General features: G+C 37.9%; 1 protein-coding gene across 4 annotated transcripts in view; it reads right to left on the reverse strand.

Moving 5' to 3' along the window:
- Positions 1-430: 430 nt before the first annotated feature.
- znf362b (zinc finger protein 362b) overlaps positions 431-11,988 on the reverse strand; it is a 29,522-nt gene continuing 17,964 nt past the window's right edge. For 2 of the 4 annotated variants that reach the window (XM_027170248.2, XM_027170249.2), the window contains exons 3-9: positions 11,211-11,457; positions 10,605-10,709; positions 8,166-8,487; positions 7,680-7,904; positions 6,886-6,964; positions 6,276-6,434; positions 431-4,039 (exon numbers count right to left, since the gene is read on the reverse strand). In XM_027170248.2, the coding sequence (XP_027026049.1) occupies positions 3,923-4,039; positions 6,276-6,434; positions 6,886-6,964; positions 7,680-7,904; positions 8,166-8,487; positions 10,605-10,709; positions 11,211-11,457 (1,254 nt within the window). In that variant the 3' untranslated portion in view covers positions 431-3,922. Of the gene's footprint in view, positions 4,040-6,275; positions 6,435-6,885; positions 6,988-7,679; positions 7,905-8,165; positions 8,488-10,604; positions 10,710-11,210; positions 11,458-11,988 lie in introns of all 4 variants that reach the window. The other 2 variants (XR_003444314.2, XM_027170250.2) reach the window with 2 other exon arrangements.

Here is an 11,988-nt window from a genome sequence, read left to right on the forward strand (position 1 = left end):
ATACTACAATGACCATGGTTTATTTAATTAATTATTAAAAGGTAGTCTATACGAATTGATTTATAAATAAATAACGCTTACAGATGTTCTAAAAAATGTTGACTTACTGATATCTGAATCACTGGTGAATTTTGCCCGTATTTTTAGGGTTTGGTTTGCATCATGGTCCTAATTTTACTCCCTGCTTTATACAGGTTCTGAATATTTAACTTTTTTTTTATTCATTTTTAAGAAATTAAATGTGTTCATTACTTAATATCATTTATGGTTTATTAAAGCTGACATACATGGCTTGCTCATGCCATTTAATGTTAGTTAAGTTAATGTTAAATATTCCTGTTATTTGTTTTGCCTGCTTTAGAGGACCACTCTCTACCTGAATGACCTAAATCTAATTAAACAATTTTAAGAAGTTACGTAAACACACACATAACAGTCTGAGTTTATTAAACAAGATAGATACAAAGTGTTCTTAACATTGATATTTTCTAAAGTAAATCTTGCTGTATTGTCTGTGCATATTGAATTAAATCTTGGAGACCACAATGCAAGACAAATGAAATGTAATAATTTCCAGACATATATAACAATGTCATATTTGTTAACAGTTAATAACAATTACTGTCAGAGAAGTCCATGCGGAAACATAAAAAGGCTTAACACTGAATACTGAAAACGTCAACGTGGGGTGAGGGGAAGAAATACAACCATCAAGGTGAATATTCAAGATACAAATAAATGATAAAAAGAATGGATATTAAAAACAATCAGTACTTACAGAGATAATCATCAATAACTGGAAATACAGATGAAAAAATAAAACAGGTACACTAGCTAAAGCTTGTAATTTGCACTATTAATGATGAATACATGGTATACTTTATAATAAATGTACACATCTCATTGATATAAAGAGATTTCGGAACGTGGACAACTGGCTAAATTAATCTGGAGACTATTAAAGCCCCAGTTGGGATGTGTTGTTTCAGAGCTAAATAAAACAGGACTAACTAATGTGCATTAAAAACAAACAAACAAAAAAAAACACGTTTCTGCCAGTCTGCTATGAGCAATGTGAAAACTGGGGCTCTGATATGTAAACATGCTGGAGTTCCATTGTACAGCTTTCTATTGAGGTTTTACGCACAATGACAACATTCCTTTTAGGCCACAGACACACTGACATGGGATCAACACTTGAGCCTCTTTATATTGAGAAATATTTAGTGTATAACTTTTGTTGTCTCTATTAGAATGACAGAGATAATGTAACTGTAACAGACAAATGACACCATTAATCCTCTGCTGAGTTTTTCAAATTTTCTTAATGCAACCTAAAAAAATTAAAAATAATAATTTGGGCTACTTGTAAGCTTTGTCTTTTTTTTTTTTTTTAATGACAATTTGTCTCATTGAACTAAACAAATTTAGACCAGTGTCATTTTGGCCTATTGGAACATTGCAAACAAGTTATAATTAAAATTTGTACACATTTAAAAAAATAAAAATAAAAAAGATCACCAATAATAGTGAACTTATTAAAAACATGAAATATTAACACAAAGATTTAAGGAAAAAAAAAAATTCTGGCAGTTGCTTAAAATGTTCTCAAATGAAAAAGTAGGAGCTTAACAAATGACTGGTACGGTACGACTGAAACGCCCGGAAGTGAAGCGGCTGCAGTGTTTGAAGATCACTTTGAGAAGACTTGGAGAAGTCAGGATACTGCTTTACTGAACTAACAACATAAAAGTCAAAATGATTTGCTCATTTTATTTTATTGGATTAATTTAAAAAGAAAAATTACACAAACTAATTTATGTACTTCAATTTGATTTTTTCTTTTCTTTCTTTCTTTAAATCACTTTCATTTGCAACAACCTGTCTGGGTCCATGTTTAGGGGGTTTATTTAAAAAATAAAAAAAAACCAATTCTTATTAATACTGATTACTAAACCTCTGTACTTTACACTAATCAGACAGTATTTATACACGATCAAAGCAGGAATGCGCTTTAACTTCCCTATTAACTTCCCTATTTGCAGAAAATTAGCTGAAAAGCTAAATGTCTATTTCATTTATTTAATATTTGAGGGCAACTGTGCTAATATTCGGAACTAAAATAAAGAAATACACTTGTCATACCAGTTCAGTAGGTAATACGCTGTATGTAAATTTAATCTCTCTTACAGCGAATTTAAATTGTAATCATAGAAGTAATCCTTTACATTGTAGGCAGTAACGCTTGCTCGGTTTATACCAACACTCCTGGGAGCTGGTACAGGAAGAATAAATGCTCTTATGTATCTCAAGCAAAACCGAAGACTTTTTAAATTTACAACTACATTCTTATGCATACTTCATATGGTTTGAGGAACTCCCTTTCAATACTGTTTTTTTTTTTTTTCTGATTGTAAGACTACTGACAGCTAAATGGCAAAAATTGAGCCACAATAACTGATCTTTTGAGATTTTCAAACAAAACTTTTGATAGCTTTTACAGGTGGATCTTTGGATCACTGGGCTTTTTCCCCCCCTCTTTCTACAGTTTAATGATCAGAACTAGAAAGTTTAGCACCGGGCTTCTGCTCTGCTGTCCTGAAACCCCTGATGACGACCAAGGTTTTAAACGACCCATGAGTTGCAGCTGCTCAGTAATTTGTCAAGGTGCTTCTACATTATTACTCATTATTCATTTTTACAGGGATGAAGAAAAGGCTTGGCAGAGTTCGAGCACACACCCCTGACTCGCACTGCACTGTGTTAATACATCCACCCATTTAATGGACAGTGAAATGTCGCATGAAGAAGTGCTAAAACTCATAGCTTTTCCTCAAAACTTGTGAAGAACTGGAATATAAGGACAGGACAGGAAATCTAAGGGATTTCCATGACATTGCACAACAACACCAATAACGACAACAATAAAAGATACATGGTACATCTGTGATGTAATTCATATAAGAGATTATTTTAGAGAGCATCCAGCATCGTACTGATGCTCTTTGTACATTTTCTATAGATCGTCCATAGAAAAATGCCTTTAAGAGATTGTATAAAAATAAAAGGAACTCTTACCACATAACCTCGGTGCACACCTGCTAACAATTTAGTTGACGTGTGGGGAAGATAGTTACCTAAGGTGTGTGTGTGTGATCGAGCAAATAAAAACTGATCGTCAAGTGCGTCATTGATGTTCTGTGAACACACTGACACAGTGACCACACAATCACATCTCTACATCAGCTCATGCTTGCCAAGGTCTCTCTCTCACACACGCACAGATACCACAATATTTTAGCAAGAAATGATTAATATGTTACTTTTTGTTTTATCCCAATATCTGATACATGTTTAAAGATGTATAGAGGAGCAGAAAGTGGAGGCATTGTCATAGCCACACTAAACACATAACCCTGTAAAACCTGATGGTGCCTTAAAAGAGACAGAAACTGACCAACAAAACATCAGTAACACTAAAAGACTGTTAGCCCCAAAACAAGACCTTATGTCCTGTCAGAAAATTCAAACATTTCAGCGGAATCCCAAAGAATGGAAAGTGCTTAAAGCTTATCTTTGGATGCCTCCCCTCAGAAATACACCCTCAGACACATAATATGGAGAACAAACTAATGGAAAATGCTCTGTTGTTCTGTTCTTGGAATGCATGTCAGTTAGACTGGTGTCCGAGGCGAATCTGCAGCAGACACCGGGGTGTTGAGATGGCAGCCAGTCGAGCCGCTACACTAATTTTCACTAAACAGCTAAATAAAGCAAAGAGTATGGCAGACACAGTGTCCTTCTGAGGACCGCAGTACTGTCTATTCCTTTCTGTCTTCTTTTTTTTTTTTCTTTTCTAAACAGAAAGGCAGTCTGGCACACAGAATAAGATAGGGAGGTAAAGAGAAGAGCAAAGGAAAGCTCAGATGAGAGAGACACGTATGGGGATACTGGGAGATTCTGTTCTCTGTGGAGAGTGGTGACTAACCAGATGCTCCACCACTGTGTGTTTGGACATGTGCTTCATAAGGTAGGTCTCCTAAACAAAAACAGAGAGAGAGAGAGAGAGAGAGAGAGAGAGAGAGAGAGAGAGAGAGAGAGAGAGAGAGAGAGAGAGAGAGAGAGAGAGAGAGAGGGAACAGAAAATGTTAGTTGCTGTTTAGAACCAAACAAGCTACAACTTCTGAAGTAGCTTTAACAGCGTAGCATAATAGTGATGCGCTGCATTTCTTAAACACAACCACAGCATATGTATTAACCTTGAATGTTGTTTACCTGCCTCTCAGAGTAGGGTTTATTCAGTAATGTGCTCCATGTCTACAAGAAGATTCTACATAATCGGCCTACTTGACATTTTCTGAGGTTCACAAAAGGTCTGAGAGAGTATCAATGTTTCCGCAGGTTTATCTAAGTGGTCAGAAGAAAACCTTTCTGTGGGCCACTAGTTTTTATTTTCTTTTAATAAATATTCTATATGTAAAGAGGTCACTTCCAACAGCTCTGTGCCATTACATGCTGTTTTTTAGTTTTACTATGTAATGGATTCTCCATCCTCCATTAAGAACAGTACTAATACTATTTCACAGTGACACATACTTGTGACAAGTACTTCAAATCTGCTAAAGGTGAACAGAAGAATATTTTGTTGAGTATACGTGAGATCACACCGATAGATGCCTTTACTATTGCTTACATTGATCAAAAGGTCAATAGAAACCTGGCTATTTTAGAAATTCAGTTCAATTTTATTTGTATCGAGCTTTCAACGATGGATGTTTTCACAAAGCAGCTTCATAGAAATATATAGAGTCAAAATACAAAGAGTAAAATTCTATATTTAAATTTATATTTATCCCTAATGAACGAGTCAGAGCTGATGTGGGAAGGAAAAATTCCCCGATCGATATGAGGGGAAAAAAAAACAACTTCTATAACACGTACACAATCTAAGTGTAATCGACAGTACAACTATGGATACTATAGAAGTGCAGAGCAATCCACTATTCCAGAGCATGTATAGCTTTAACTCCAAAGAAAAATAAGCTCAGTAGCACTGGGGATAAACCGTGTGCCCACAATGTACTGTCCGTTAGCTGGCAGAGATTTTTTAATAAGCAAGGAGCCACCAAACTCCCTTCATGCTTTCCCTGGGATTTGGCTATTAAGCTCTTGCCAGAGACGGCTGACTGGATTTGCATTGATTATAGACGATTGAACTGGGTCATGAAGTAGGATCAGTAACTTTTGCCTTTTTGTTAGCAGCATTGTACCAGTTTCATGGAGCCAGGGTTTACAGAAGACTTAACCTGTGGAAATCAAAGCCATGGGGAACTATAAATACATCGTGATGCCTCATGGCTTGGCAAACATGCCAGCTGTTTTCCACTCATTTGTCAATCATGTGTCGTGCTTTGTACAGCGTGCTGCTTGAAATCCAGGTGGAGGCAGTCAGCTCTGAAACCATTCTGAGAAACAAATGCAGATCCACCCACTGGTATGTACTGATTTACATTGAACTGATCATGTTCTTGCGTCCTGCAGGAGAACTACGGTCTCTAAAAGCTCATGCAGGTCTGAGCACTGTGTCCTCACCTCATTAATCACAACAGTACAGTCATATAAGCCTTTGTTTATTACCTTACTGAATGTCAGTAGCTGTTGTTCAAATATCGCCGATGGTTTTGTCTTTCCACTTCCAACCTGGTTTGATATTGTTCAAATTTAACACACTATTCAAGAAAAAGTCACCCATGACATGTCCTTAGTTAGCTCACAATAGCTAGATATGTTGTTATTAGTGAGGATTATGAAGATTTGAACCGAAAATCTTTTAGAAACCAGGACAACTTAGTATGTAAGCTAGCTGGTTATTCTAAAAAGGATGAAAATTTTCCCAAAACATTAGCTTATATCAGTTACCTGCATAATTAAACATAATGTATAATATATTTCCTGCTAATCGTTTAAAAGTGTTACATATATGGAATTCAACATTTTTATTTTAAAAGGTATGACTAATTAGGTTTTAGATTGTTTTCAGACCTGACGACACCCACATATTTAAAAAATCAGATAAAAAACATGCCTCCTGTGGCCTTTAATCTAAAGACCTTACTGGCTGCTTTGAGCTACATGAATCAATTGATTCTATTGCCGATTCAATTATTGTGTGTACAGTGTCACTGCTTAGGACATTCGGAAGCTTTGACATTTCGTGTAAGGTTTGTATCGTATATTTCCGCTTGCAGAGGTATGCATGGATCCTGGATACTCACTGATGTGTATGCACGGCCACACATACTGCAGCAGTAGGCTTTAGCGTTTTTCACGGCATGAGCTGACAGGTGGATCTGTAGAGAGGCCGAGTCTGTGTAGGCACGGTAGCAGTTCGGGCACTTGTACGGCTTGTCTTTGTTGTGTTGCCTCTGATGGGACTAAGCAATCAAAATAGCATATTGAAACATTACAACAAAAAAAAAACAAAACAACAGATAATAGAAAAGCAAGCATTCAACCTAGCATGTTCTTTTGACTCTACAGTATCAGGCATGCTGGGAACAAGCAACCGTTGCTTCATTTAAGTACATGTTCAGTAATGGGTGGAAAACGCTGGCTGGCAAAACGTGCATAGCCAGGTATGGGTGACAACCAGTAGTTATAACTTAAGTAGGAAAAAGGAAAGTATGCATAATCAAGGAAGCGCTACTAAGCAGTTCAGGTTAAAAATACTCAATGGACATGTCTATTTCCTATAGACCTATCAAATCTTCTAGATCTATCATTCTTTAAATTCCGAGTATGAATTAGCCTGCAGTCAGCCCATCTTTCGTATTAATCATCAATCAATTGCAGTCACATTAAGTTTTTCTGTTCGGGTATACTCACCTGTAAATTGGACAGCTGTGTGAATGCTTTTTCACATCCAGGGTGACCACACTTATAAGGTCTGTCCCCAGTATGAATCCTATAGAACAGCCGAAAAGTGATCTTGAAACCAAATCAGTTGGGAAATAAATGTACTGCTTTACTGTATCTGTTTAAGAACTAGTTTAATGTGTGTATAAGAACGCAGATCTTTTGACGTATTAACAAATTTAGATGTTTAGATACAGGTGGAATAGTTTACTGACAGCACTGGTGCTAGTAATATGCAGATGAGAGGAAAGCATATGTGACAATTTTTTTTTGTCCAGGAAACTTATTCTGCCTTATTAAGCTTATTATTTTAATGCTCCATTTGAGAAGGAATATAGCAGCTTCATCACCTTGTTACTCCATATTAAGAGTGTTTTGGTATCTTAATACCTTTTCATTACAGCACTTTTTTGTAAATAAAAAAAAATCTCTCTCTGAATTCTGAACTTCATGTCTCAACATTTAGACATTCAAAAGTTCAGAATTCAGAGAAAAGTCCCTTTAAAAACACACTTAATTGTAATGGGCCTGATGATGAAGCTGCTCTATGCTTTCTTCCCTAACTGGAAAGCTGGCTAAATCTCCCCCCATTCTTTTAGGTAAGGATTCCAGCTCTCTCAAATTATCTTGAGATCATTTTTTATACTTATAAAATCTGCATTCTTGTGCATACATTAAACTACATTTGCACGTCACCCTTATGTACCTTTATGTACTATTCATCATTTGGTGCTAACTAGCGGGGTTTTATCAACATCACTGACCTGGTATGCTGTTGCAGGTGAGAGAGCTGGCGGAAAGAGTTCTCGCAGTAGGAACAGTGGTAAGGTTTGATCCCTAAGTGAATCCGTAGATGCTGCGCTAGATACGAAGCATTGGCAAAAGACTTGGAACAGTGAGGACACTTATGTGGTTTGGCCTCCGTGTGGGATTTGGAATGGATCTGCATCTCTGACTTATTTAAGAAGGTAAGTGGACAAACTTTACACCTGCATAAAATAGACAAAAACAAAAGTCAAGCAAGTGCTACATTTACAGGGAAACACAGTCATAATGCTGTTTACAATTATGTGCTACACACAATACAACAAACAAAAATACAATGTCATGTCTATAATGAGAAAACAACCACCATATGGACATCTATGGACTACTTAAACAAATGTTATACTGGTAATCAAAGTTTTCATTAAAGCATGTCACCGAAAATATCGAAATGTCAGGACCAAACATCCGATTAAAGATCAGACCTGTAAGTTTTCCCCTCTTTGGCGATGGTGACTGACTGGTCAGGGCCTGATGCCAGAATGGGGTAGGGCACTACCAGCAGGGGTCCTGTGTTGTTCTCTGCTTTAATCTTTTTGCGTCCACGTAGGGGTTTGGGTTGAGGCCCCAGCATACCCGCCAAGCCTGCGTTCTTCACTTGCTCCATGCCAGGAGCACTGGCCAGGCCTGATATTACATTCAGAGAGGATGCTGCTCCTAGTCGGCTCTGACTGCTGGATGTGGTTGTGGTGGATGTCATGACCTGTGAACTGCTGTGACTGTCTGCACGAGAAGTAGGTACCAGACCTGTATTTGAATAAGTGGAACATATTTAGCAACATAGTCCTTAAACATGGCAATATATTTACCCTAGTAGGCTAGGTAAAAAGAAATCAAGTAATCAATACTCTATATGGGCACTAATGGGCACTAGGGACAAGTCCCAATTAATCTGCCTAGTGAACTGTAATTAACGATGGACTACCTTTATGTCTGTGGAGAGGACGCTGACACACTGCAGCATTACAGAAGTGGTTGGACAGAAGACCTTAATGGTGGACAAGGATGCACTATTGTCCATAAGCTTGTGTAGAAAAGATACTGACAGGCTGAGCACTAATAAAACACTTTGTTAGCAAGCCTTATCTGGCGAGGCACTATCAACCACCTGACACTTTCGGACATGTAGTGGATGTGGCCCTGACCTCTTTACATTACATTGACAGGAAGATTTCATTTGCAAACCCTGGTTATTGTTGTGAGCACCCATTTGGGAAATCATATAGCTTTCTGTCTGAAACAGAGCGAGCTGGAGACTGGTGGGAGTGATTTATGGAGACGTAGTGGTCACAGAAATAGACAAGTAACAAGCTCATAGACAAGTGACAAGTGCAGTGAAGCAGAAGCTGACATATTTACCTGCTATGGATGATATGCATTCAGCAGATGATTTATTTCGCTGAAGCAACTTTAGGCCACAGACGTCACAGAAAATCTAGGAGTGATGGACTAATAAGTTGTGTATGTCTCACTTAAGCATGAGAGTACTCAGTGCCTGGACTTTACTGGGCAGCATAGGGAGGCTTGCTGTAACCTCAGAGAACCTTTTCAAGTGATGGTGTCCATGGGTGGGATGAGAGTCTTTCCTCTTTTTTAGCAAGCAAGAAAAACAAACAAACAAACAAACAAACAAAAAACGTATACCTGATGTGATAACTGCCCAAGAACCTGAGCTAATTTCCCCTATTTGTCAACCTACAGACAGGCCTCTTTATCTTGGGCTAAGAGGAGGCGGAGTTTGTGGTTTTCTTGGTAGTGGCAAACATCATAATATCCCAGGACTTGATCAAATGGCAAGGCTGCTGGCAAGGGGCTTGTGCCTGCCAGAACCTCGATGCCCACAGCTGGGGACCACAAATGGTTAAAATGTACCATCCTTCTTCTTGCCTTTACATTTTTACTACATGAAGGTTACTGCAGGGCCAACAAGAGCCTGACCTGGATGCACAGATGAGCCTGTAATGTGCTTTTTCTTACTGTCAGACCAAAGAGACAGACCAGACAAACAGACAACAGAACCCATGGATTGCTCACTGGGATTTACAGCCTGGCAGGTTCTGCAAATGATATGGCCATCCTTTTCCTGTTGTTTTCCCATATCCTCTATAAGGTCAGCTTTTAGTCTGAATCTACAGCTCTCACTTTAAGAGAGAAGGCTTTCCATGTGGACTGGATCACTGAGGCAGAGAAAATTTTCCTACATTTTCTTGGAGAGTGTAGGCTTTAGTGGATCAAGCAGGCTCCCAAGCAAGGGGTTAACAATGGTTCAATACCTGTGTATTTTCTGGGCCATGGGCAGCCAGGCCTTTTACCTCCAGAGCAAACAGGCTGAGCTTCACAAATGATTACTAATAATTCACATGCTGGCAAAACAGACAAGAGCTGCTTCATATGCCAACAGTAAGGGCCCAGAAGGATTCATACTACCGTCACTTTCTGGGGCACAAGGCACTGGCTTCCAGTTGGGTAGTAGCTTTCACAGTATCCAGTGAACAAAGCAAGACAGGCAGCCTGTAATTACATTAAGTGAGCTAGCACTCCAAGCAAAACTGCTAGAATTTTTCATTTATATGATCGGGGGTTGGTGTAGTCTACTACGGTGGAAATGAGGTACAAAACCAAGAGACTAATGTTGAGACTGTGGGAACAAAGGAAAAGTGTAAGCATGTTTATATGCCTGCGATCTGAAACAGGCCCTTCCTCAGCACTGGATATCTCAGGAAAGCCTAATTGAGTGCTACTGGAAGCTTCTATACAGGTCAGATACAGAGATCCCTTTCATAGGTGGGTCTCAAAGTGAAGATGATAAAAGAGATCTAAAGCAAACAAAAATAATCTCTAGAAGTTAAAAGGATGGTCCATACCTGAACGGTGGTTTGCTCTTACAGCCTGATCCACAGCTTGGCGCATGTGCCAGTCTTCCCAAAGTCCTTTAGCCTTCACAACTGACTTGTCATCCATGGTCACCTCTTAATCACAAGAAATAAAATCACTACCCATTATCACTGCTGGTAACACATCTACATCAGATCCATGCAAAATATTACATACAGCACCAAACTTTACAATCAAAGCTGCTCCCAGTGGTCAACATAATACACACTGTTATTACTGTTTTAACTGTAATAATAAACAATAACAAAGAATAATATACATGTGCAATAACAGAAATTTTGAAAAATGTGCAATATTACATATGTGCAATATGTCTTCAGTGCAAACACTACTCTTTATATATATTTTTGTTTCTGTATATACTGTATATTAGATTATGTCTTTATTCTTTTTATATATTTTTGCTGCTGTAACAGAGACATTTTCCCATTGTGGTACGAATAAAGGAATATCTTATCTTATCTTATCTTAAACTGTCCTGTTTTACAAAAACAACAACTACAAAATTGCTCTCCTAAATCCACAAGCCCAGTCTACATTGACATCCATAAAGTGCCATGCGTCATGTTCAGTACCTTGAACAGTACTGGAGGCTGGGCGGGCATGCAGAGCAATGTCTGGTTGGCTAGAGTTGTGGGCCTGCAGGCTTGACACTTGCTGCAGTTTGGGGATTTGCATCATGTGCTGTGCAGCGTCGGAGGGCGGTGAGGCCACCAGCAGCGTCTGCTGAGAGGGAACAGTGGTGGGTGGCAAATGCGCAGGTCTGATCTTTTCTGCCATCAGCTGCTCTTTGATCTTGTCGATTAGTACCAGGTTATCCAGCTGTAAGAATCATTGGTTATGCTCAAACTGGGGGCATTAGTTGAGAAAAGTACACTAGTGAGATCTCTGGGAGTAGGTCCTTATTAATGTAGCATATGAATGCAAGTTATAATGGAACTGCCATGTGTTTTACAATATCCATTATGGTTCCCTGTAGGATGATCTAAAACAGTAACAGCTGATATATTATATATATATATATATATATATATATATATATATATATATATATATATATATATATATATATATATATATATATAAAGCAGATGGCAGACTATAGCATATAAGACTCCAAACAAAGTCTCGAGTTAACATTTCATAATTTACCCATCAGAGATTTATTTGTTATACTCCAAATATTGCTATTAACCAAATATGCATTAATATATAACAGGTAGTGTATTAGTTAAACACAACTTATGACTTATGGCTATGTAATAGATGTGATTTATCACAATGTGCATTATAAAATATTATTATTTATTATAATACAATTAATGTTTTTTTTTAAAGAAGAAACAGACTAAT

This window comes from Tachysurus fulvidraco, chromosome 23, assembly GCF_022655615.1.
Source record: "Tachysurus fulvidraco isolate hzauxx_2018 chromosome 23, HZAU_PFXX_2.0, whole genome shotgun sequence".
Lineage (NCBI taxonomy): Eukaryota > Metazoa > Chordata > Actinopteri > Siluriformes > Bagridae > Tachysurus > Tachysurus fulvidraco.